Source organism: Xyrauchen texanus, chromosome 25 (assembly GCF_025860055.1).
Source record: "Xyrauchen texanus isolate HMW12.3.18 chromosome 25, RBS_HiC_50CHRs, whole genome shotgun sequence".
NCBI lineage: Eukaryota > Metazoa > Chordata > Actinopteri > Cypriniformes > Catostomidae > Xyrauchen > Xyrauchen texanus.
The window spans coordinates 21,392,822-21,420,653 of record NC_068300.1 but is presented as its reverse complement, the minus strand read 5'-3'; the positions used below and the strand labels follow the sequence as shown (position 1 = coordinate 21,420,653).

General features: G+C 38.1%; 1 protein-coding gene across 1 annotated transcript in view; it reads left to right on the top strand.

Moving 5' to 3' along the window:
• ttll10 (tubulin tyrosine ligase-like family, member 10) overlaps window positions 1–27,549 on the top strand; it is a 35,068-nt gene extending 7,519 nt beyond the window's left edge. The window contains exons 2-12 of the mRNA XM_052091864.1: window positions 9,355–9,652; window positions 11,355–11,454; window positions 12,455–12,573; window positions 12,653–12,773; window positions 17,090–17,172; window positions 18,916–19,102; window positions 19,670–19,841; window positions 19,942–20,082; window positions 24,858–24,974; window positions 25,748–25,841; window positions 26,496–27,549. Of these exons, the coding sequence (XP_051947824.1) occupies window positions 9,379–9,652; window positions 11,355–11,454; window positions 12,455–12,573; window positions 12,653–12,773; window positions 17,090–17,172; window positions 18,916–19,102; window positions 19,670–19,841; window positions 19,942–20,082; window positions 24,858–24,974; window positions 25,748–25,841; window positions 26,496–27,292 (2,205 nt within the window). The 5' untranslated portion in view covers window positions 9,355–9,378 and the 3' untranslated portion in view covers window positions 27,293–27,549. The remainder of the gene's footprint in view (window positions 1–9,354; window positions 9,653–11,354; window positions 11,455–12,454; window positions 12,574–12,652; window positions 12,774–17,089; window positions 17,173–18,915; window positions 19,103–19,669; window positions 19,842–19,941; window positions 20,083–24,857; window positions 24,975–25,747; window positions 25,842–26,495) is intronic.
• The last annotated feature ends 283 nt before the right edge of the window (window positions 27,550–27,832 follow it).

Sequence of the window (27,832 nt, the reverse complement as noted above, 5' to 3'; positions counted from 1 at the left end):
AAGGCGGGTGAATTGAAACGCAAATATTGAACCACACCCATAATTGCTTGTCTGGGGTACTTTTTTATTCCTCAGTCACTCAAATGTACAAAGTGGACACATGTTTGTCATTCACCATCCCCCTTTTTTGTGTGTTTTTATTACCCATCTGTACAAAACCATGTAATTTAGTTGTATGTCCCTTAGGCCTTTTGCAAACTAAACAGGTTCACTTTTCCCCTCATTTCCCCCTCTAATCAATTTACTGTGAATTCAAACCTCTGCAAATGTTTGTTCTGAACAAAACTGTTTTATGGCTTAGGCCAAACAGAGTGCTTTACAGTATCTGTACATTTTTGTATGTTTTCCTTTTCTGTCAGTTTACATAATTTCCTCATTATCGGTGAGCAAGTGTGTGGTCACAGAGTCAGGCCTGTTGATGGGCGTCTTACCAGGCATGGTTAGATCTAATAATTTGTGTCTAATACTGTCTGGTAATGCCGTCTATCACACGCCAATGTCTTCTTGTCACAGCATTCCAAATGAACCTCTTGAATGAATGACTTTAATGTCTGTATGTGGTAAAAGGATGTAATAACTAGGAAAAAATCTGTCATGGATGTAATTTTCCTATTCACACATGCAAATGATATTCATATCAAGTCAAGTATTTTATCAAGCACCAAAACTTAGTCGTTATAATGCAAACCTGAGCTATAATTCCAACAATTTTTACAGTTTTTACTCTAGTGCTGTACTATAGCCTAGTGCTGTCTTTAGAGTATTGGACAAAAATAGAAACATATGTTATTTATTGGCCATATAAATATATGTATACATATATTATTTTATAAGGAACTGTGAACCCTACACTGGAAGACTGATGATATTTTGAAATTCTCTTCCATGTGTCATGAGTCAGAGTTTCTGAACTAACCCTGCAAGAAAAGTATCCTTTATTTTATATTGCTTAGTTTATATAGATGTTTCATGGGGTCCCAAAAATATTTGGAGACTTAAGCCACAAATGTGCCACTAATTGCAATGTAAAAATATGTATTGCATTATATGCTAGAGTATAAACCAAGTAGCATCTGGTAACAAATTATGCTTTTCTCAGATTTGAATTTTTTTATTTTTTATAATTTTATTTTTCTTTGCAAATAATTTAATGTGGATGTATTTTTGTGTGGATGTATTAAGTCAGTTCCCTTCAAGTTTACAAAGGTGTCCTAGCAAAGTACACCTCTAATGTATGATAACCAGAAATTGTCAGAACACTTTTGTCTCAATGTTGAATGTATCTATTGTTTTATCAGCAATAAAAATGTTAAGTTTTGCTTTGAAAGGTGTTTTTATAATTTTTAAAATGAATGCCACTTGTTTGATATTTTGTTATATCATGTAAAGACATTCTCAAATTTGTTTAAGTTTGGATAAAATGTTCAAATACTTAATGGTGCCACTGTAGAAGCTGAGACTGTTGAGATCATATGCATATTAATACACACAGTACATTCAAGAGCAACTATGAAAGCTAGATCAGAAATAGGCATGATAAAAGGATTTTGTCACTTACTGATTACAGAATGATCCTCCAATGTTGCCATAGTAACTCAATTCCAAATGGGAAAAGGCCCACAGTGTTCACTGTGTAACAGTATGTTGACTGGCTTCCTTCCAACTAACTGTGCTGTGGTAGATTTGCAAATATGTTGAATTGAGCAATAAAACTGATGAATATCAATTGTAATGTGTTGAAAGCTAAAGGAAAAATGAAAGCACTTCAGACTTCAAGTGAGTGTGTCTGAGGCATTTATTTAGATGATACTGAGTCAGTCAGGCATGTTTTCAGCAGTCAGGTAAGGTGTATGTTAATAACTGTCAGTAAATCTGGTCCTGGCTTTGCTGCTGGCCTGGTCATTGTGTTCATGTGACTCTTTGGTGGGTCGACCGGAATGCCTGGCCTCAGAGCAGGGCAGATCCAGTTACATGTGAACAGAGCTCCTTTTTAACTCCCTCAATTTGCCCTGTTCTGCCAGAAGCTCATTGTGTTGCTCTAGAAAGCACGCTGCTAATAAGGCCTCTAGCATACTTAGGTGCAAGGACTACTATACGTAAAAGAAATGCACACCCTTTACCTTTGTACTCCTTTGTTTATTTGCTCTACTGCATTCTACTGTGAATGAATATATGATTTATTAAAATTCTAATCTAAAATGATAATAATGGCTCTCGTTTGATTCTTTCAAGTTATGATACAAAATCAACACAATGGCCATTTATTTAGCACTTCTGTACTATTATATTAATACTAATATATTATAGGATACTATATATTAAAGATGCATACAAAAGAATGCAACATGCATGCAAACGAATTTCAAGTATTTTGATGTTAATGCAAATATTTTGGAAAACTCACAATAAGTGGCTTCAGGGAGAGATTCTGTTGGATGCAGTCCATAATTATTATTCATAGTTTAGGATGGGATACACTAGACAGGATTTGTGTTGTCGGCAAGTGCTCAGGTGATAGACTCTTTGAAGTAGAATCATTGTGGAGAAAATGTGGTCGGGTTGGGGTTTTTCTTTCCTGTCAGGCTATCTATTGTATGTTATTTCCCCAATGCAATGACATTGTTTTGTCATTTTATTATTTTCTCAGTGTCTTATGTAAGTGCAAATTAATTTTAGAAGTATATCTGTAGTTAAATTTTTTTGTAACTATTTATCGGTACATTGTGATAATACTTTACATTAATGTTCCATTTGTTAAGGGTTTATAAATGGATTCATTGATGACTAATACATCATTTATACATGGATTACTAATAATCAGTAACATTTACAATAAGGTTCCATTCAATAACATCAATTAACACTTTAGGTATCATGAAATAACAATAGACAATATATTTTTACATCATTTATTAATATTAAATAAAATATAAAATTGGAAATTGTAAGTTCATGTTAATTCATAGTGCATTAATTATTGTTAACATATACAACTTTTGATTTCAACAATGTATTAGTATATACTAAAATTAACATTGACCAAGATTAATAAATTAATACAATTAAATAATTCATAAAGTATTGTTCATGGTTAGTTCATGTAAACTAATGTAGTTGATATGCGGTTATAACAACATGAATAAAAATGGTGACTTTCATGCAATACTAGCCAAATGTTATAAATGCTTAAAAAAACACGTAATCATACATATTAGAAAAAACATCAAATGCCATAATTGATGATTTGTGTCACAATGCAGCAAAAACTGAATTTTGTAGTGAGATTAAATTAAAGGAATATGTCATTTTGCTACAGATCATTTTGTTTTGAAACATTCAGACTTTTTTGTATAACCCCAATTCTGAAAAAGTTGGAACAGTATGAAAAATGCCAATAAAAACAGAAAGGTGTGCTTTGTAAATTATATTCACCCTTTGCTATATTGAAAGCACTACAACTACACATTATATGATGTTTTGTTCTTGTGAATTTCATTGTTTTTTTAATTGTCCAGTAATTTCAAATCAGATGATTGCAACATGCTCCAAAAAGTTGGGACAGTCAAGTGTTTACCAATGTGAAACATCACCATTTCTTCTAATAACACTTATTAGGCATTTGGGCACTGAAGACACAAGTTTGTTAAGTTTAGAAAGTGGAATTTATCTTGCCCTTTAAGCATTGAGATTTGAACATCAAAATAGAGGGTGAAATGTCCAAAATCCTTTCAATTTGTCTTTGGGGAGCATCATTCTCAAAGTGCTGGATTATCTGCTGAAGCATCTGTTGGCTCCCTATATGCTATGACATGATTGCCTCACCTGTTTAACATATCCTGTTTTAAATCGCGTTGTTATTTCAACTCATCAAATTGGTATTAGTCTTAAATTACTTTTTTGGAGCATGTTGCAGTCCTCTTATTTGATATTACTGTATATTTTCAAAAAACAATGAAATTCACAAGGAAAAACATCATATAATGTTTAGTTGAAGTACTTTCAATATAGCAAAGGGTGAACATGACTTACAAATCACTCCTTTTTATTTTTATTAGGATTTTTCATACTGTTCCAAATTTTTCAGAAATAAGGTTGTAACTAAAATCAGTCTGTGCTTACTGAAACTCGAAACACCGCCCCTAGTGCCAAAGCGGTAAGTGTTGTTGGGTGTTTGGGCATGTGGGAGCTCCCTATTTTGGGTCTAATGTCCATGGAGGAGCGAGTTTTTAAGTTTTTAGCTGTACAGGCTGTAATACAGAGAAGAGGAATGCATATTTTATCAACCTCAAACAGTAGAGTAAAAATGTAATTTTAGAGGGAAAAATGCAACCTCCAAATTGCGCTCGTCACTGATTATACGAATATGATTACTTCCTGGTTTCAACACGGAATCCAAATCCGGGTCTCCCATGCTGCTGACGCAACACGTTTTGCTGTTACCCCAAAAGGGAAGGTAAACTTGCTGAAGCCAATGCAAAAATGTCTGATAGGAGATGACACTTGTCAGTGAGTCGGCATAATGTGGCCTGTCCTAGGGTACTGGTACTCTCGGAAACAACATGCCAACTTCCCGTGTGATTATGTTGTTCCTTGTCATACTGATGTTAAAAGAATGGTGCTTTTTAGAGTGGTGTCTCAACATACCTTATCCTAGTTCCCTGAAGTCCTCTGCAAAAATAATTTTCAGGTCTTCCTGCCCACTCACAGCATATATCATACAATAAAGCTTGATTTCCATTAAACCACATACATATGCTTCTAATTTTGGCAACTATTTAATAAATGCTGCATATGTGTCAACTTTACATTAAGATACATTTTAATAAGTAACTTATGTTGAGTTCATAGCATAAAAAGGTGAAAAGGCCTCCTATTTTACAGGTATTGCATAAAAGTTGCTCTTCTATTATTCAGTGATTTATAATGCATTTATAAATGACATTAATTAACCCATTTTAAACCTTTAACAAAGGAAATATTATTGAGATTATGTGAATGTCACCAAGATTACGTGAATGTCACTGAACTTGCCTATGCATAAATCCTTACATCATTCTCAATCCTGAACATCATCCAATCAGTTTGTTCACTGATTATTATCTGCACAAGTATCTGCCTCCAGTGTGCAAATTCATGTGTGCAGGATAAGGAAGGACAATTTTGTCCTTGTTGAATGGGAGGATAATAAAAAAGGATAAAAGGAAAAACAGAGATAATGCTCTTTTTCAGTTTTAGGCTACATTTATTTTCAGTAAAAGATAGTTCTACATCAGATTGCCATTGTTCTCTTATGTGTGTTTGTATTGACAAAGATACAGACTTTAGCAGATCTAAAGCATTACCCCCTAGGCACTGGCCTGAAATAGACCATTTACACTAGGCACTTCAATGCAATTCTATAAAATTGCATTCAGAAGCAATTCAAACCCCACATAATAGATATTTAAACAAGAAAATGCTAACACATTGAGATGGGAAGAAAACCGAACCGAAAAACCTGCTAAATTTTACAAATTCTAACAAAATACATGTTTCTGAATGTCAGAGTGACATGTACATTAAACTGAAGACAGCAGGATGGCCTACCATCGTGTGAAATTACAAGAGAATTCCACATTGCCGGAAGCATTGTGGAGAATTCCAGCACTGGTCTGTGCATGCTCAGATGTTGTCAAACTAGATTCCAGCCAACAGAGGGTGAGTTTAACCTAGGTTTGCCAATGAAGTGGAACAGGCTGTTGAGATGAACACGTGTTTAAACGGCTGTGACATACCTCTGGGGTGAATAGGTAGTACTCAGACTGATAGGGAACTCCATGATTATTTCCCCACACATTCTCAAATCAAGTGTTTTAGATGGTTCAGGAGACTAAAGTTGAATCTTGAAAGTTCTGTGTAAATGCTTATGTAAATGTGCCTAAAAATGCATTCCATTTTCATAAATGCTCCTCCTTAACCCTGTCACCCCCCATTTCCCTCCCTAATACCCAAATTAATTAAGTTTTGCGATGACTAACAAACAAGTTATTGTTGGCATGACATGACAACAATATAACGTTTCTCTTTCACCTACTGTTAAAGTATGAAAATACATTGTTCCTCCCACCTTCACTCCTTCACACTCCAATGGGTGACAAAGTTATTGTGAGTGGGAGAAAAAAAAAAACATTGTCTGAGAGTTCTCGTTTTGTCACCAAGTAAACTGTCAAAGAGATTTATAGGCAGTAAGTCCTGGGTTTTCTATGCCCATGTATTGTTCAGAACTTCCTGATTTATGACTGAGTTGTAGAGAGAGAAAGCGTAGTACCCAAAAATGTAGCTACCTTGCTCACGGTCTTCCCTGTTACACAGTCTCTCGCTCTGTCCCTCAAACACATAGACGCTCTACCAGATGGTGAGCCAGGTGAGTTACATGGCTGTAAAACAAACCTGTTTTCTTTGTCCACCTGCACACCACTCTGTACACAGTGTCTATCAGATTGCAGCCTACTGGCAAGGTGTGGCTGAAACCAGCCATGTACATAAGCCATATTTGAAGACATGAGGCCACTACATTGGGAACATGTAAATATATGTATGAACTAATTATTAAAAATAACTAAATCAGTTTTATCGTTATTTGTACTACTAGTGCCTACTACTGACTAGTGTCAGTGTTGTTCTTGTTATTGTTGTTATTTAATTACATCATTTTGTTTATTCCATTTTACATCTAGAAGAATTTTATAACTTTTATAACAATAAAAAAACTAGCAGAAACTGGATTGTGTGGTGCCTGTTTAAGGCAAAAATATCCAACGATTGTCAGGAGTGGGATTACAGTTAACTGCCACTGGTGTCTGGGTGTGTCTTCCAGAGTCAGTTGTTATGAAGAGCAGTCATTTATACATTGTCTGTGAGCCACCCTGAAATTTAGGATATGTGGGAAATGACTAGCACCCCTAGATACATTACAAAGAAAAATATGTATCTGCATTCAAGTGATTGGGCATTGCTAGGGCAAAACACGGGTCTCGAGCCCATTTTTTGTTCGGAACTGTGCAGGTGTTGAGTGGAATTTAATCGGGAGTTATTAAGTAAATGTTGGTTATTTTTTTTACTCAGTAACCCAAATAGCAAAAATATTTTGGCCTGAATCTGGCTGCATTCTGCCTGTGAATTTGGCCCACATACCACATGGAATTACAGTCCAACATGGCCTAAAAGTCACTTACCGAATGTAAGCCGTATCCAAGCCAGAAAAAGACCAACGCTCAGGCACACTTATCCTGTCCACCCAGCATGCAGCCGTAATTGGACCACAATTGTGCCAGAATCCCCAGATATCAGCCAGAAAACAGCCAGACACTTTGGCGCATGCAGCACCAGAACTCTGCCTCAACTTATCCTACATTACCGAATAGCAACTGAAACACAGTTATGCCAAAATCCTCAGATGTCAGCCAGATAATAGCCTTAACATTAACAAACCCTGTATGTAAAGGGAAGACTTCAGGGAAGTCACTATTTCATAAGGAAGCGGTGTTAACTTGCAAAAAATTTTTTTTTTTTAAATATATTTCCTGTTTTCTGTTTAGAATCAGAACTAGCGATGCCTGATTAGCAAATAAATCACACTTTTCAGTTGGTTATTTTCAATGAAAACCCCAAATGATCTGAACGGGTTCTCAAATTGACTGAATCATTTGGAGCATTTTTTCACCCCGTAAAACAGTGACGAGATTCTTTAGAATGAACAAACAGTGAGCTGGCTGAAGTGGATATTTAAGTACATACTGAAGTTCATCTATAACTAATTTACACAGCATTTTGCTACTTCTCTAATAATAAGCCGACTGTACATGCAGGTTTTATGACCTCATATTGATTGAGAGATGAAATATTTGTACTTTTAAATTGTATTTGTTACACTGCAGGACCATTTCAAATAAACTAGTGAAGACAAAAAATAACTCAAAAGCTGAAAAACTAGTCATAACATAATGACAAAAGTGCTCGCTCTCACTCTCTCTCTCTCTCTCTCTCCTTTGTTGTAAGACTCATAGCATACAACACAATAGTTTACGGACAATTAGAGTGTAAACAAGAGCATGTTCTATCAAGGACTGTTTAGCGTATATCTTTCTTATGTGGGTAATTGCATAGAAACAGGTGTGTTTGGGGTAGATATTTGTGAAGCCTTTATTGAGGGTTTTTCCTTTGTTCGATGTTTTACCTTTTGTGTTATGTTAATGACAACGCAATCTTTTATGCACCACCCCAAACCAGTATCATCATATGATTATAACAAATTTAGATTGTTTGCCCTTGTTTAATTTAATGTAAGATTCTATACAATTTAAGCAATTAAAACAAATTACTGAGACTTTTTGTGGGACATTAATTTCATTTTAAAAGTAAGATTAATCATGTCATAGTATAATATTAGAGAGGGAGAATGAGTGAGGTCGGGGATGTTTTGTTTCAAGCAACATTTGATAGAATTTCCCATAGGATAATATGATTTTACACTTAATTGCACACAATAGCTTAAAAGAGATAAAAAGCATCAATGCACACAATTCATTGTGGTTGAAAATCCATTCTTATATTACTGCCAAAATGGTAATCTGTAAGATAATTAATAATGAATGATGTTAAACCCACAGGGTAGGTTGGAAACACTGGGAATAATTTACTGTAGTAATTCTTCTTTTGTTCTGAGATTCTATCCACCATTAGAAGCTGTTGCTAAGACAACCATTTCCCAGGTAACAAGTAGTTGTTTACATTGGCCTGGTTAGTTTAGTACTTTGCATATTCCAAAAGTCTCTTAAGTGCATGGACTGAGTAACCAATGTTAGACTGCCATATCACCTACAAGTATGGACACTTTAGATGTTATCAAGGGAAACTCTTAGAGGAACAGAAGAATATCTCCATAAACAGCATTGTAAGTTTAACAGAAACTGTTCACTTAATTCAGTGTAGCTTATAATAGCTTATGCATACTGAAACATGTTTCAAAATGATTTTCTTTAGATAAATATTATCTTATTGGTCTTATAAGTGCATGTTGCAATCTTTGCTACATTCAGTGTGGTGAGAATAAATTGTAGCATTTTTGGAGAAATGGTGTGCTACCTTTTTGTACAAAGATTATATTACAACTCAAATCAACAGATTCAAGGTTATTTTCTCAAGTAATTAATTTGTTATTAATTTGTTATTGTTGACCCCAATAAATGGAAAGTTGAAAAGCAGCTATGCATAACTGATGTTGCTTTTTTCGGATTGCTGGGTCTATAGAGGTCAGTCGGGCACTGGTGGGCAGTTCATTACAACAGTGCTTGTGGAAAAATCCCTTCTTCACAGGTCTAGGCCAGGGGAGTGACAGTGATGTCATCAGAGAGTCAGCAGGGAGAAGAGACAGGTGCCACACATAGAAAGGATAGACAGCATGTCCAGAGAAACACACAACAGACGATGGAGGACCAGGACCAATCAGAAGAGAAGAGGGGCAGACCATTGAATGCTGACGTTGAGGCTGTGCTGTTGCATGTGAATGGAGATGAACAGCAGAATGTGGAAAACAGTGAGACAAGGAGGCAAAGGCGAGACACTCAGAAGATGCACAAAGGGCATGTGAAACATGCGGATGGACCCCTGCCAGGTGTGTAAGTGTATGTATGGGAGGATTTACTATAGTTTGATGACATCCGGGGTCTTGTATCACCATGGCGGGGTTTATTTTGCGCTAATGACTAAATGGCTACTTGCAAAAAAAATGGACATGAAATAATGATCTGAGTTGAAAAATGTTATTATATGAAAAGTAAGACTGCAGAGACTCCAGAATCTCATTTACATTTAAATAAATTGACATGAAATATTTATTTGAGTTCAAATTAATTAATTAACTTGGATCGCAGAATGATATCAGAAGTATGAAAGATGACCGGTGAAATATAATTTTATCCCCAGATGTGCAATCATTATGTGCAATCAGAAATATCAATCCACTAAATGCTGTGATTGATCAATTAGAATCGGGTATTTATGAGTAATGTGTAAGAGTTGGTCAGATAGCTATGTAAACATACGAGCTGGTCTCCACAAATTAAGTAAAACCTGAAACAAACAGTTCCCACAAGGATAACAGCTTTGCAATTAACATACTAAATTACGTCTTAAAGAAATTATTCACCCAAAATGTTTTAATTCTCTCATCCCAGATATGTATGACTCTCTTTCTTTTGCTGAACACAAACACAGATTTTTAAAAGTCTCAGCTCTGTTGGTCCATACAATGCAAGTGAATAGTGACCAAAACTTTTAAACTAAAAAAGCTCATAAAGTCAACATAAAAGTAATCCATACGACTCCAGTGATTTAATCCATGTCTTCTGAAGCGATCCAATCGGTTTTGGGTGAGAACAGACCAAAATGTTACTTCTTTTTGAATATATGTCTTGACATCAGCAGTTTCCTTGGCGATCATGATTTCAAGCTTGATTACACATCCTAGCACCATCTAGCACTCTGCTGATGCGTCAAGCACTAGGAAGTGTTATCGAGCTTGAAATCATTATTGTGCCAAGAGATTATAGTGCCAGAAACCTTACTGATTACTTTAATGCTGCCTTTATGTGCCTTTTAAAGCTTCAAAGTTTTCACCATTTACATGCATTGAAAGGACCTACAGAGCTGAAATATTCTTCTAACAATCTTTGTGTTCTGCAGAAGAAAGTCAGTCATACACATCTGGGATGAGGGTGAGTTAATGAAGAGAGAATGTTTAAAAAAAATTGGGAGACTATTCCTTTAATGAAAATCTGTCTGTGAAGTTTAGGTTTAGGGGTATGATTAGTGCACAAAAATTATAATTAGCTCAGTATGAAAAAAGTAATGGATGTTGTACTGTACGTAGTACTCCAGCATGCTCTAGTTTAGCTTTTTTCTTAAAAATATGGTCTGGACAGTTAAAGCACATGAGACCTTGCTGTATTTATTCATTGTTCTGTGAAGAGGCTCAGTGCCAACAAACAAACTAGACAACATGATACAGGGTTCAGTCTGGCTGGGTGTGTACTCAACGGTCAGGCAGAGGAGGTGACAATAATTGATCACCTTGTTGTATCAGGTGTCTCCCACTACAGAACTCAGAACTGGCCCTGCCACAACACATGCTGTTGTAAAATTCACTATTCACACAAGAATACCTATTTTCTCATGAGATAATTATCTATCTGGATTATATACATTTTTACATTTTATGTGATTCACACAGTAGTCCTGTGCTTCAAATACTATATTTTTGATAATACAGTTAATTTCACCAATGATTTTGTTTTTCTTTGTGTGTAAATGACTAGTGAGTGTCTCATTTGTTGAGAGGGACAGAGACAAGCGTCCTGAAGATCCACGGGGAACTGGACCCTTCTTCTTCTTTGGGGGGAGCAATGGGGCCTCTATGTGAGTAAACAAGAACCCTGTGGCTAGGGTTTTTGGGATGGGATGTTTAGGTGTAATTTAAGATAGACCTATTCATGATTAAAGGATATTTTACAAGTGGGTTTTCCATTTTGTTTAAAAGCATGTAATGTATGCAAATGTTTAAAAAATATATATTTGCTGTGTTGCACTGGCCTAGCCCACAACCTGACTAGATATCAATTCAATGAAATAGAATAGTACAAAAACATGAAACATTGTATAAGTTAACTACTTAATGGAACAGTTCACCCAAAAATTAAAATTCTCTCATTTATTACCCCCTCATGCATCTCAGATGTGTATGACTTTCTTTCTTCTACTAAACACAAAATGTTTTTAGAAGAATATCTCAGCTCTGTAGGTCCATACAATGCAAGTTAATGGGTTGAAGCTCCAAAAAGCACATAAAGGCATCATAAAAGTAATCCATAAGTCCCCAGTTTTTTAATCCATGTCTTCAGAAGAGTGTGGGTGAGAAACAGATACAGTTTTTTGCTATAAATTCTCCTTTCTGCCCAGAAGGGGGCGATATGTACAAAGAATTTGAATTTGAACAAAAGAAGAATGTGAAAGTGAAAGATTGATAGTAAAAATTACATAAATATCAATCTGTTTCTCACCCACACCTATAATATCGCTACTGAAGATCATTGTGAGGATCTACAGAGCTGAAATATTCTTCAACCATTTTAATTTGTGTTCAGCAAACAAAGAAAGTCATACACATCTGGGATGGCATGAGGGTGAGTAAATGATGAGAGAACAACTCTGAGAAAAATATATATTCATTGTTAGTTCATGACAACTTGTCTACTCTGGAATTCTTTTCATTCCAGAACTTTATTGTTAAATGTTACCGAAATTGTGATTTTGGGATTTGCCTGTTCTGACAACAACCCCTTGACATTTAACGATTATCCAAAAAAATGTAAAAACCTTCCAAACATGACAAAGCTATCTTATCTGATTTGATATTTAGAGTTGTTTCATATTGTGAGAGTCGAGGCTGGCAGCGCATATATGATAAGACAAGGCTGGACTTCAAGCTGAAGTGGTGTGAAAAGAAATCACCTGCTACCTACTACAACTTCAAAGCAGGTGATTTATGTAGCATTATTTAAAGTTCACACTATCCATTAAATACTTTTCTACACTTTGTCTGTTTATTTTAATACAGGTGGACAGTTGCTATACCAGATACCCAATAACAAGGTCCTGACCACTAAGATTGGCCTTCTAAACAGCCTACGGGAGTTTGAGAGAGTCAGCAGCAAAGTCAATTACGGATGTAGAACCAGGTTAAAAACCTGGCTGTTTTTTTGTTTGTTTGTTTTTTGATAATGAAAGCGGCAAGGTCATACAAAAACAAAAACATCTGATAGCATGATTAGATTATTACAGTTGGATTTAGTTTTGTTCATGCAAAACAAATTCCACTAAAATATTAATCTTTTCTTATTTAATTTCTCATTTTTTATTGAATTTGGGTTACACTTTATAATAACAGTACATGTAAAATCATGTATTATTACCAGAATTAAAAGTTAATTCCACATAAATTAATGAGTTAAGAAATTGACTAATCAGGAACTAATGAAGATCTTACATTAACTACAACATGCGTCATATGAATTCATGCATTAATAACGGTCACTTTAATTACATGTTGGTACATGTTTGATAGTTAATGCATTAATTAACAATTAATAAACTAAATCAAACAGTCTTTATAAGAAATAATGAGAAGTACTTCAACCTTGAATTAAATGTGCATAATTTACTATGGACGTTATTATCAAAAAAATACATATACAGTACTGTGCAAAAGTTTTGGGCACTTGTGAAAAATGTTGCATAGTGAGGATGTCTTCAAAAATAATGACATAAATAGTTTTCATTTATCACTTAATGTCATACAAAGTCAAGTAAACATAAAAAAGCAAAATCAGTATTCGGTGTGACCACCTTTGCCTTTAAAACAGCACCAATTCTCCTAGGTACACCTGGACACAGTTTTTCTTGGTTGTTGGCAGATAGGATGTTCCAAAAATTTGCAACAATCTATCTAAGCTGTCTCAATTGCTTTTTTCTCTTTATGTAATCTCAGACTGACACAATGTTCAGTAAGGGGCTTTGTGGGTGCCATGACATCTGTTGCAGGGCTCCCTGTCCTTCTATTCTAATATTTTCTATTTGCAAAAGTAATGTTTCGGAGACTAACATTTATATTTCTCATTGACACACTAAAGCTGAAGATATAAATAACCATCTTAAGACAAATGCTTTTGTACTATGTGCCTAAGACTTTTGCACAGTACTATATATACATTTAAATGTCTTCAGTTTCACCGCAAACATCACTGGATGGCACAGGATAATTCTGCATAATTTGCTTGGATCGTCCTTATTAAATGTTGCACATAAAGGAATAGTTCTCCCATCATAAACTCACCCTCACGCCATTTCAGATGTGTATGACTTTCTTTTGACTGCAGAACACAAATAGAGATTTTTAGAAGAATATCTCAGCTCAGTAGATCCATACAATGCAAGTGTAATCAAGTGTGAAATCATGATGGCCAAGGAAATTTATTGTGAAAAAGGAGTTATATTTTGGTCTGATCTCACTGAAAAGCAATTGGACAACTTCAGAAGACATGGATTTAACCACTGGGGTCATATGGATCACTTTTCTGCTGCATTTATGTGCTTTATGGAGCTTAAAAGTTTTGGTCACCATTCACCATTTTATGGACCTAAAGAGCTGGGATATTCTTCTAAAAATATTTGTGTTCTGCAGGAGTCATACACATCTGGAATTATATGAGGGTGAGTAAAATATATGAGAAGTTCCAGTTTTTGGTGAACTTTTCCTTTAATGATTGCCACCAATAATTATTCTTAATTATATTAATTGATCTCAACCCATTCTGTATGATTCTCCATTCCTTTCCCTTCATACTCACCTTGGTCCTACCCATAAATGCAGGCTATGTCCGCATCTCAGATTTTACATCATGACAATCAAACCAAATGATGCTAAAACAATATGTGATTTAACTTGGATGAAACACAGTACATGTGTAGTTAATAGTAAGTTTATAATGATGTGCCCAACCAAGTAAAGTCATGACATGATTCTGCATTAACAAGTCATCTGTTGATTATAATTCATGAGTAGTAAATAATGATGTGCCCCACCAAGTAAAGTCATGACATGATTCTGCATTAACAAGTCATCTGTTGATTATAGTTCAAGGGTAGTTAATAATGATGCACCCCCCAAGTAAAGTCATGACATGATGATACATTATCAAGTCATCTATTGATTATAGTTCATGGGTAGTTAATGAGTTAATAATGATGTGCCCTGCCAAGTAAAGTCATGCCATGATGCTGCATTAACAAGTCATCTGCTGATTATAGTTCATTGGTAGTTAATAATGAGTTAATCATTTTGTGCCCCACCAAATAAAGTCATGACATCATGTTGCACTGACAAGTCATTTGATGATTATAGTTCATATTTAATAATGAGTTAATAATGATGTGCCCCACCACGTAAAGTCATGACATGATGCTGCGTTAACAAGTCATCTGATGATTATAGTTCATTGGTAGTTAATAATTTTGAGCCCCACCAAGTAAAGTCATGACATTATGCTGCATTGACAAGTCATCTGTTGATTATAGTTCATAGTTAATAATGAGTTCATAATGATGTGCCCCGCCACGTAAAGTCATGAAATTATGCTGCATTGACAAATAATTTAATACACATGCACCAGTGAAATAAAGACTAAGATTTTTTTAAGATCTACTTATTTGAAATTTTTTTTTTTACTGAAAATCTTTAAATGAAGATGCATTAAATGAACAAAATCTCTTTTAAAACTTATACAAATATTTTCAAAAGAAATTCAAACATACCTGTTAAGACATACAAGACACTGTTAAATTATTTACAAGGTGCGTTTCGTCTCTCTCTATCGCCTGATGTGGAAATGCTAAAAATGATAATTTTAGTGCTAATGCTAATACGTTCATACGTGTCATGCGCATAGATGGTTTTTCTGTCATCAATTCTTAATAATATAATAAAGTGTTTCTTCAAGCCCATGTCTGTATGACAATAGGCAAATTATTTATAATATTAATTTGATAATAATAGACTGATAATAATAATAATAATAATAATAATAATAATTGAATACATGGGAAAACGAGCCAAATGTCGTCTTGACATCGTCAAAGGCATCAGCTATTGGCGATCACTCTGGCAATCGTCAATCCCCTAGATCATCATATGTCAGCACAACCCTAATGCCTCCTACACGCTACACGACTTTCAAAGACATCGGATTGTGGTACCTTTCATATTACACAACTGTCTGTCTTCTCGTGGAAGTCGTAGCGTTTTCAAATTGCATGACGAATCGGCGACAGGGGTGAACACACTACAAGACATTTCACTATTGACGAATCCTAGACGACTCTGCCTGGACTCCAAATTACATTTCACAACAGAGTATACGCGAAAAGTGATACGAAAACAAATGCATGATCATATGTTATGCATTTCAGAATATGATGTGTATGTTTTCATATATTTTATTGGTAACAATATGAAAAAGTACCTCCTACTGAAAAATCATCCTATTTGCGTACCTGACAGTCCAAGAGATTTGGCAGTTTCTCTCCAACACTTCTCTTTCTCCACCAGTTGTGGTACAGTTCAGATGAAACTGCCAATGTTCCACAAATTTTTCCTCCATTTCTTCAGTCCAATGAGACTTTATTGATATCGCAGCCATGCTAGTTGATGTTTTGTTGCAGGTAAATCAGGATTCCTCCCACTGAAACTTCCTGTGCTTTGTTTCTTGCTCTCTCATTGGCTGTGGGTCAACTCTGCAGTTGTATTCAGTCAAAACATATTGCACACTGCACAATTTGGAATTGCAGACAGGTCAAGATATTTAACATCCTAGATATCTCGCTGACATCGGTGAGGTGTCGGCTCTTCTCTCAAATTGCGTTTTTGATAATTCATACGTTGAATTTGTCTCTCACGGGAGCAAGCTCTGATTTGCCTACGATTTCGGGCTTTTGTTGGCAATCTCCTCAAAACTGCAGGCGAGCAAAAATCGGGCTTAAAATCGTGTTGTGTAAACTCGGCATAATGTGCATTTCTCTCTATAAAATAACAAAATGTTCAGACGGTCTCCTTGTTGGTTTTCCAACACATTCAGGATCATTACCGCTTTTGCCGGTGTCACTGCGGCTCACTTCGCGCTTGTAAAATTAATACTTTAAAGGCTCATTATTATGGTTTAGTATTGAAAAATGAAAGATATTGAGAAATATATGTAACAAAAATCCATAAACATAAAGACAACCTTCCTATTTCTAGGGTCTGGATGACGAGTGAATTGAGTGATGAATTCATGAATTCATATGAGTCATGTTGTAGTTAATGTTAGCTCTTCATTAGTTCCCAATTAGTCCATTCCTTAACTCATCATTAGTTTATGCAGAATTAGCTCTTAATTCAGATGTTTATTCATGATTAATTATGTACTGTTATTATAAAGTGTTACCGGAATTTGTTTACAAGTTGCAGGAGGATGAAAATGGAGGAATATTTTCCTGTCACCTTCCGCATGGATATGAAAGACGAGAGAGAGGCATTTTTTAACGGTAAGAGGAAAAGTGAGCAGACTGGCTATGAAAAACATTAATGTGGTGCATTTTATGTTTTATCATGTTTAATTAAAAGTTCCATACATTGAAAATAATCGCAGCTAAAAACGCGTGATAAATAGTACAGTAATTAGACAAGGTTTTTCAGGTGAATATTTGTAAGGGCTTGAGCCACAGTAGGCCTACTCCAAGTCCAAAGTCTAGCACTCTATTAGGTGAGCTACCACACAAAAGATAATTACATTGGAATAAGTGTGTAGGCGGTTTTGAAATACAAGCATTAAAATGTATCGTTTTTCAAATGACACGTTACAGTAAAAGTGTTTCGATATCATATCATAGTAATGTGTGAGTAATAGTATATGTTTTAATAGTAAAATAGTAAAATTAATATGTTTTATAAAGTCATAAACAGCCACATAAACATGTTTTAGAGAAGAATGAAAATGAATTATGTCCAGACAAGCTTAAGCACGTGCGCTCCTCCGGCACTGGACCAAGGATCGCTTAACGCGCACCGATGCTGTTGCACATGTTGAGTGTTGTTAAACTCACCACTGAGTTTAGCGTTCGGATGTTTACTACAATTTTATCATTTGGTCAGATAAAAGGTCAGTTAAAAGTGGCGGGCTGCATTATATCACTGACTTACATTAAATAAAGACATTACATCATACCGAGAGATTCTGATGAGTAGTGGTATGAAAGAAAAACTGCCGGTACAAAATTTTAGAAGTGCAGGTATTGCATACTGCCCCACTTCAAGTACTGGCTGTATCGCCTCTTGTGCAGGGTTGGGGAGTAACAGAATACATACAACAGGATTACATATTTAAAATACAAAATATTTGTAACTGTATTCCACTACAGTTACAACTTAAATTGTTGGTAATCAGAATACAGTTACATTTAAAAAGTATTTTGATTGATGAAGAGATGACTGCATTTTATTGTCTTTTGTTTAATTTTATCCATATAAATGATACAATTCAAAAAGCTTTTAAACAGCGGTGAATACTTTCTTAAGATGCGTTACATTCATACAAGAATATAGAGACGTTTGGTACTGCAGAAATAGAAATAAACCTTGTGTAAATTGTCATGTGAACATATAGTTTTATGCTAAAAGCAGGAACGATCATATTGTTTTATCAAGAAAATCCACGTTAGATCATAATGTTTTTTTCTCTCTAGTAAGACCTTTGATATTAGGGCAAAATTCTTAATGTTTATGAGAATTTTTGTATTGTTTTTCTGTAAAAATATTTAAACATCATTAAATATGATTTATTTTGTTTTAGAAGCAACACTGCATAAGATATTTAGGATATTGAAGATATTTAAGAATATATTTTAACATGTGTATTTTGTAAATTACTGTACTGGCAGATTTTTATAGTCAATACAAATGAAAAAATATACCAGTGCAGGAGTAATCCAAAATATTTAGATTACATTACTAACCTTGAGTAATCTAACTGAATGTGTTACAAATTACATTTTACAGCATGTATTCTGTAACCTGTAGTGGAAAACAGTACATTTTAAAAGTAATCCTCCCAACCCTGCTCTTGTGTTTATTTCACCTGGAAACTGCAGCGAAATGAAGAATTTGGCATGTAAAAGTCAGTTTGCAAAAATGTTGTTCATTCTGTGAGACTAGGTTGCAAAAACTTTTAGCCTACCTTTATCTTACTAAAGGATTATATGAAAATGTGAACTTGTGAATGTGGGTTTTAGGAGTATGCAATGATAAAACCAGCTTGTGGATCTGCAAGCCAACAGGACTTAACCAGGGTCGTGGCATTTTCCTGCTACGGACACCAGAAGACATTACAGGATTCAGAGAAAGACTGCAAAACACAATAGAGCAGCAGTCTGACAGAAAGTCAACTTTCAGCATGCCACAGGCCCGGGTTGTTCAACAGTGGGTAAAAAAATCAACAATTTCAGAAGGCAACATGCCTGTAATCATTTTGTGATTCAGTCTTGTATAATTATGCCACAATTCATGGCCAGTTTCCACAAATATGTCATTCAAAAATCAGTCACAATTCCAAAATGCTGTGCCATGGATAAAGTTACAGTACATCTTCTCTGCAGACAGACAGTGATGTCAAATCAGGGAACACTTATTTAATAATTATTTTTTATACTATTAGTTTTTTAGTTTTTTAAACAGCATGGGGCAGTGGTGGCTCAGTGGTTGAGGCTCAGGGTTACTGACCAGAAGGTTGGGGGTTCAAGCCTCAGCACCACCAAGATGCCACTGTTGGGCCCTTGAGCAAGGCACTTAACTCCAGGTTGCTTATCACTGTCCCTGTAATAAGTGCACTGTAAGTTGCTTTGGATAAAAGCGTCTGCCAAAATGCATAAATGTAAATACTGTATAGCAAGCCTAAACACTCATTTGGGTAAATATTCAGGTTAATTGCAAGTAAAAACCAATACTGGAATGCTTAACTTTTTATTTTCTTTTTTTTATCATTTAAAGGTACATCGAGAACCCATTGCTACTAACCGGCAGGAAATTTGATGTGCGGTCATACTTTCTAATTGCTTGCACCTCGCCATACATGGTGTTTTTTCGCCATGGTTACGTCCGATTGACATGTAACCTTTATGACCCCAACTCCGACAATCTCACGGGCCACTTGACCAATCAAGTAAGATAATATGCATTTTAATATCTTTATTGTTTATATTGTTTATTTATAGGCTGTAAAATACTATCACATAGTATGACTTCTACTTTGTATGTTTCAGTACATGCAGAAGAAGAACCCTCTCTACAGTCTACTAAAAGAGGAGACAGTTTGGTCCATGGAGCAACTCAATACGTATATTAATGAAATGTATATGGTGCCAAAGGGTCTACCCAAAGACTGGGCTCTGGGTCCTTTTGCAGTGAGTTGTGTAATTTTTCAAACTTCAAAGAGGAATAGCGAATTTCCATAATCCAGGGAGGTTGGTGGCCTAGGGCAGTTTTAATATGATATACATTCACTGAGCACTTTATTAGGAACACCTGTACACCTACTTCTTCATGCAATTATTTAACCAGCCAAACCTGTGCAATGCATAAAATCATGCAGAAACGAGTCAGGAGCTTCAGTTAAAGTTCAAATATACCATCAGAGTGGGGAAAAATTTATCTCAGTGATTTCGACCATGGCATGATTGTTGGTGCCAGATGGACTGGTTTGAGTATTTCTGTTACTGCTGATCTCAAGCTGATTTTCAAGCACAACAGTCTCTCGAGTTTACTCCAAATGGTGCCAAAAACAAAAAATATTCAGTGAGCGGGCAATTCTGCAGATGGAAACACCTTATTGATGAGAGAAGTCAGTGGAGAATGGCCACACTGATTCGAGTACCGGCTCCAGTATTCGGATAACCGCTTTGAGCAATTGTGGTGAGCAGAATAGTATCTCAGAATGCACAACATATCGAACCTTGAGGTAGATGGGCTATAACAGTAGAAGACCATGCCGGCCACTTTATTAGGACCATAGAGTTCCCAATAAAGTGCTCAGTCAGTGTACTCAGTGGAAATTATAAAATGTATTACTAAATTTATCTGTCCGCCTTCTGTCACTCACTCGACCTTGTGTCGAATGAAGTGACACAAGGGGTCTTCCTTGGGAGCCTCACGTACCTCTGAACTTGAGAAAAGGCCAATGAGAATTTGGCAGACAGAATTTGCATGTCCCACATACGGGTATAAAGGGAAGCGGGCGTGTGTCTGTCAGTCAGATTTCTTCGGAGCCAAGCAGTTGTGCAACAGCAAGCTCAGTTCACCACTGTTCCACTCACCTCTACTGGCAAGAAGCACTGCTATTGGATCCTATGGCGCATTTACAGCTGGCGTTCACTCTCTCTGCACGCTGTGCAGTCCACACCCCTGGGCACTTCGACGGTGCTTTCACTGCCTAAAAGAGTGTTTTCCCCTCCTAAACGATTTTGAGTTTCACTCATAAAAGAGCAATAAACAGACATTGAACGCCTTTTCAGGATGCGTCTTTTTCAAGATGCCCTTCTACCTCTGTGGTTCCTGGATGCGGTCGATATCTCTCCAAAACCGACAGCCACAGACGTTGCCTCGTGTGCCTGGGCAGTGATCACACTGAGGCGGTGTTTGTGGATGGTTTATGCACTCACTGCGAGAACATGACCATGGTAGCATTGCGGTCGCGGCTCTCCTTCCTGAAGGTGAATGCCACTTCAGATCTCTCAAATCATGCCCGCCGGGTGTCCACCTGTGGTCAACCAATAGGCAGCTCTGTCTCAAAGTGGGCCCAGCTCTCAGCCCCAGCGGGCCCAGCTCTCCACGCCCCCCTTCTCCAGGACCCCTTCCAGGAACAGGAAAGCTCCTAGGCGCTCCTGAGACGGGTGATCCAGGCAGTCAGACGTTTGCTCCGGGCTGATACCAAGACCACTCCACCCCCCCGGTGGAGGGCTGGGAGGAGAATCCTCGTTATTTTCATTTGCCGCACCGCCTTCGGGCTGCAGTACCCACATTCTCAATAAAAGAGCAATTTCCTCACTCCCTGGGTCATCTAGCAGCGGCTGTTCTCACAGCACCCTGGCTCCAAAATCCTACAGTCCCGGCTCCCCGGACACAGTCACCTTGTCTCCAGACCCACGACTGCTCAGCCCCGGCAGGCCAGCGCTGATGAGTTCCGAAGACGCCTTTCCAGGACCTCTTCCTCAGTCTCTAACCCTCCCCCTGCCGGGTGCGTGGAGCAAGGTAAGTGCTTTGAGTCTTTTCTCAGCACTCAAGCCTCGGGGCGCTCTTCTGCCTCCCGAAGCGCTATTACCTGCTCCCCCCCGCCGCAAAGCCCCACCCGGTACATCAAAACCGAACATCCCTCTAGTGCCCCTTGCATGGAGTTTGGACGCGTGGCTTTCGCTGTCCAACCCATTGCGCTGATTGGCCAGGACCATCCGACTCGGCTACGTGATTCAGTTCACCCAGTTCCTGCCTCGTTTCAGCGGTATTCGCGCCACCTCCGTACGTGCTGAAAAAGCCAGCACTTTATGGGCAGATATCACAAATCTGCTTCTCATGGACACAATAGAGCCCGTCCCTCCAGCCAAGATGAAGAAGGGTTTCAAAACCCTTACTTCATCGTACCAGAAAAAGGCTGTGGGTTGTGACCAATCTTGGACTTGCAAGTTTAACAGGGCCTTACACAAACTCCCATTCAAAATGCTCATGCAGAGATGGATTCTAACCTGTGTTCGACAGCTAGATTGGTTCGCGGCAGTAGACCTGAAGGACACGTACTTCCATGTCTCCATCTTGCCTCGACACCGAACCTTTCTACAGTTTGCGTTTAACTGCCAGGCATACCAGTACAAGGTCCTCCCCTTCGGCCTGTCCCTGTCCCCTTGCGTGGTCACCAAGGTCACAGAGGCAGCCCTTGCCCCGCTATGGGAAGGGGGCATTCACATACTCAATTACCTTTCTTGGTACCCACAGATTGCGGTATCCACAGGTGTCCAGATGTGTCATGGTCACCACAGATATCTCTCAACAGGGTTGGGGCACCGTGTGCAACGGGCACGCTGCCGCTGGCTCCTGGACAGGAACTGCCTAGAGTTGCTGGATGTATTCCTTGCCCTGCGGAGGTTTCTTCCACTGATTCAGGTAAAGCACGTCTTGATCTGTTCAGACAACACCGCGACTGTAGCGTACATAAATCACAGAGGCGGTGTGCGCTCTCGTCATATGTCACAACTCGCCCAACATCTCCTGCTTTGGAGTCAGCGGCGACTCAGGTCGCTGCACGCCACTCATATCCCTGGCAACAGCAACACAATGGCGGACGCACTGTCGTGACAGGTTTTGCCCAGTGGAGAGTGGAGGCTCCACCCCCAGGTGGTCCAGCTGATTTGGGGCTGATTCGGCATGGCACAGGTAGATCTCTTTGCCTCCCAGGACAACACTCACTGCCCGCTCTGGTACTCCCTGACAGAATCCCCTCTCGGGACAGACGTGTTGGCACACAGCTGGCCCTGGGGGCTGCACAAGTACACATTTCCCCCAGTGAGCCTTCACTGGGGCTGTGCAAGATCAGGGAGGACGAGGAACAGGTCCCCTTGGTGGCTCCTTATTGGCCCATCCGGACCTGGTTCTTGGATCTCACGCTCCTTGTGACAGCACCTCACTGGAAAATCCCCCTGAGGAAGGACCTTCTTTCTTTGCTTTGTCCGATACGTGCTTTGCATATCTATTTGGACCGTACATAGAGCTTTAGATATTCTGAGCAGCTCTTTGTCTGCTTTGTGGATGGCGGAAAGGGAATGCCGTCTCCAAACAGAGGTTAGCTCACTGGGTCACTGACACCATCTCGCTGGCTTACCAGACACAGGTCGTGCCAGCCCCCTTGTGGGTTAAGCACACTCTACGAGAAGTGTAGCATCCTCGTGGGCACTGGCCAACGGCACCTCCCTAGCAGACATCTGCAGAGCAGCGGGCTGGGCAATACCCAATACCTTTGCGAGATTCTACAATCTCAGGATTGAGTCGGTTTCATCCTGTGTTTTTTCATAGTCCCACTGCCCCCGGTCGCCATGCTTGTAGAGCTCCTCCCTCATCAGGCAGGACTTACCACCGTGCCGCTCCCACGTACGGCTTCACAACTCACGTGGTGTATTTGCCACATGTTACCGCCCCCTAGTCTGGGCAGGATGTGGCCTCCTCAGGGTCTTTTCCCCCTGAAAGAATAGGATCGGGAAAGACCACCTTCCCCGACGCATTTCATAGTGCTAAGATAGCCCCAGCCACTTCACACTCTATGCGAGAAACATAGAGAGAGAAAAGGCTGCGGCTGCCGGGCTTGCCCCCATGCTTGCTCCCTCAGGGGTGACATCTTTTTTGGGGGCGATGGGGAGGGTTACATGCAGCCAATACAGTTGCTTCTAGCACGCAGCAGCCTGCTTGCACCTGTGTCAGCAGTTCACGTAACACGGTCTAGTGCATGCCGCTTTTGAATGGGACCCCTTGTGTCACTTCATTCGACACAACGTTGGAATGGGAACAAGGGAAAGAGACGTTGTGTCCCTTCTGCCACTACACTAGTCCTACCACTGTAAACGGCCATATCTTATTCTCGGCTACTCAGTGCAAAAATCTGACTGACAGACGCACACCCGCTTCTCTTTATACCCGTATGTCCGGGGGCAGGACATGCAAATTCTGTCTGCCAATTTCTCGTTGGCCATTTCTCAAGTTCAGAGGTATGCGAAGCTCCCAAGGAAGACCCCTTGTGTCACTTCATTCGACACAACGTCTCGTTCCCTCCCTCAGGGAATGGAGGTTACGACAGTAACTGTGACCTTAATCTGTCTAAAGGACTTAGTGGGATCTACATGTCATTTAGCAGTTTCTGCATGTAGATTTATTTAAATTACTTGCAAAGGATGCACTGTTGTCATAGTAACAATAGTCTCATATGTATGGAATGTAAAAGGGAAGCTCTTCCCATACATTAATGGAGAAAGATGAAGACTGAATAGCAAAGTCTTACAAACTTGCTTTATTTTGAGTACAGTTGTGTGTTTGTTAGACACAAAATAGTAATTTTGACAGACTAATAATACATGTTAAACAGTAAATTAATATTTGATTGTGGTTTTCAGAAATTAAACTATGCCCTAAAATTGTGCTGTTGCAGAAAAGAATGCAGCACATTATTATGCAGTGCTTTCAGTCTGTCAAATCTAAGCTGGACTGCAAACTTGGTTACTTTGACCTAATCGGCTGTGACTTCTTGATTGATGAGGATTTCAAGGTGAGACACATGCACACAAAAATAATTGATTACTCCTTTATTGATATGTGCATGTGTGTGTGTGTGTGTGTGTGTGTGTGTGTGATAACCTGGCAGGGTTTACAGAGCCAGACACAGGAGATTAGTATTAGAACTATACACTGAATTAAATGTGTATTACAATCAAAGAATTTATCTGCTCTGTAATCTCCTTAGTTTTTTCAAGACAATTGTGATACAGTTTTCTTATGCTGGAATGGTTCTCTGTAAACCTGATGTTCAGAGGCCATTTGTCTCTCTATGGAGCATCCTAAATTAAATCCTTGCCAAGCAGTTGCCTGGCAACCCATTTGTCAGCGTAAACACACTTTCCCCAGGCCAGAGAGATATTGGTCTCCAGGTTACCGGATCACTATAGATTCACACGTAACAACCAGTGACAATATCGCACAGCATGGATTGAATAGCATGTATCACATACAGCAGTATCAGCACCTTTAAAGTCTTCTATTAGCACTTAAATTCATTGCTTTGCACAGGTATGTTCACGCATTTCACAATCAATGTGAATTTCTGGCATGTTTACACACTACCTTTCGGCAAAAATGAATAGAGCACTTATGGTATGATAAGGGTTCCCTCTACTGGATAATGTTTGCTACAGTTTGTAAATTCATTGCATTCTGTTTGTTCTGTACTTGTCATAGAGGAAAGAACACTTGATAAAACTTATTGTTTCTTTGTAACTTGTGATGTAGATTGATTGTGATGTGATATATACTTGTTTTGGTCAGGTCTGGTTGCTAGAGATGAACTGTAACCCAGCGCTGCATACTAACTGTGAAGTACTGAAAGATGTGGTGCCTAGGACAGTCTCTGAGACCCTTGGTTAGATTTATTCAATAAAAAGATATCTCTGAATACATTAAATATGTTTAACTAATACATACTTTACATACTGTACTGTCAGTTTAAAATCACATTAATGTAATTTCTGTGCAAACAAATGCATTTTGGTTTGTGTTTTATACTTTGAAATTTCACTTAATTCTAAATTAAAGGTGCTGTAAGCAATTTTGGCCATTCTAGAATTCTTAATTTGAGCTGTTAGATTAGCTATGCCATTCTTTCCAAAACCCTGCATTCCAAAGATACATTTATTTTATTGAGCTTTATTGAGACCGATATCTAGCAGGAGTGGTTTTCAAAAACAGCAGCAAAACAGCGCCCTCAACTGACAACTGCTATGAGCAACATGGCATAGAAATTGCATTAAGCCTAAATAATTCTCTGCAACAACAATACTTTGAAAATGCAAAAACATTATTGGCAGGCAGAAAGAGTTGACTGTGACATACCTTTCCATGAAAAAAAAATTGTTTCAAGCACCTTTAAGTAAAACACCCTTTTCCTAGTTTATAGGAAACATGTATATGTGTAAGCACTATGGAAATTAATTGTTTGTGATCATGGTACATGATAAAATAAGGTGTGACAACACTAAGCTGTAGATTTAAAAAAGTGGCACCCTTGCTTTTTCAGACCTAACTTTGGAAATCTTTAACAAGTCTTGCTGTGGACTGAAGCTGCTGCCCCTGAACAGTCAAAGAGACTTTGTTTTGCTGTACAGTGGTGAGACTACGGCCATAACCATCCAAAAGCACAAAACTGCAGGGTCCCTCTCGACCTTCCAACTAAAGAGTAACTCCACCCACAATAACACCAACAAAACCGACAAAGCCATAGCAGCAGCAGCAACAACAACAACAACAACAACATCCTCAACAGGGAAATTACCTAATAGTGGCAGCAAATCTCAAATTTGTGCTAACACAGAAACTCAAGCCACACTTGTTTTCTCAGATGTTACTTTGGCCAATACGGGCCCACCAACTAAGCATAATTTAGGAGCAGCAGCCATAACCAAGAAGAACCTGACGTCCAAATCAAATGAAACAAATCAACCTCGACCACACCACCCCAAGCCTGTCCAGGCTCGTGTAGTGTTGCGGCTCAGAAACTGCACCTGGCAGCCACCTGCAATGGTCTCCAAACTCAACGCACCTCCACAATCAGTACCGGTAATGAGTGCTATCGGGTCTTTGTCTACACCAGCAGTAAGCAAAGGCTCAAAATCCACACAAAGGCTTGGCACTCAAGGCCACCAGATAAACAAAGGGGAGCACATGAGCTGCCACCTCAAGATGTCCAAGATTCATCTGGCTAAGCTATACTCCCTCCAGACTGGGTGGACAGAAAAGAAAGAACCTGAGAAAATGAAAAAGATGACAGATGACATCAAGAAAGAACTAAGCAATAGTTCTAGATCACAATGCTGAACTCAAAGTTATTATGAGGGATTATGCTCAGAATAACCTGAATCTGACTGAGCTACTGCTTATGACTAATGCTGTTCCTCATCATTATTTCAATAAATTGCCATAACTTGCCATGACATTTTGCAGTGATTCAAAATAAAAAATATAGTGCCCCCAAAGTGTATTTGGACACTTAATTCACACTTTAAAATGTCAGAATATCACAAAATACCAAACCAAGTGCCATCTGCAAAAAAAAAAACAAACAAAAAAAAACAATCCTATACAATAGTTAAGATTAAATACAATCTTTTACAAAAACAGTAAAAGCAAGTTAAGGTGGACAGAAAGCAAAAAGAGGGAACAAAACACAAATGCCATCCAAACACTAGGCTGTTGTTTTACTTGGATTAAAGTACATTTTATAATGTGTGTATTTAGATGAGGTACTTTTATTGATTACATTATAACATTCTTGATTTCATTAACTTCACTATGTAACACAATTTTTGTTCCTGGGTAGTAAGTGTTATTTCCTAATTGCTTATGCCTGAAAAGAAA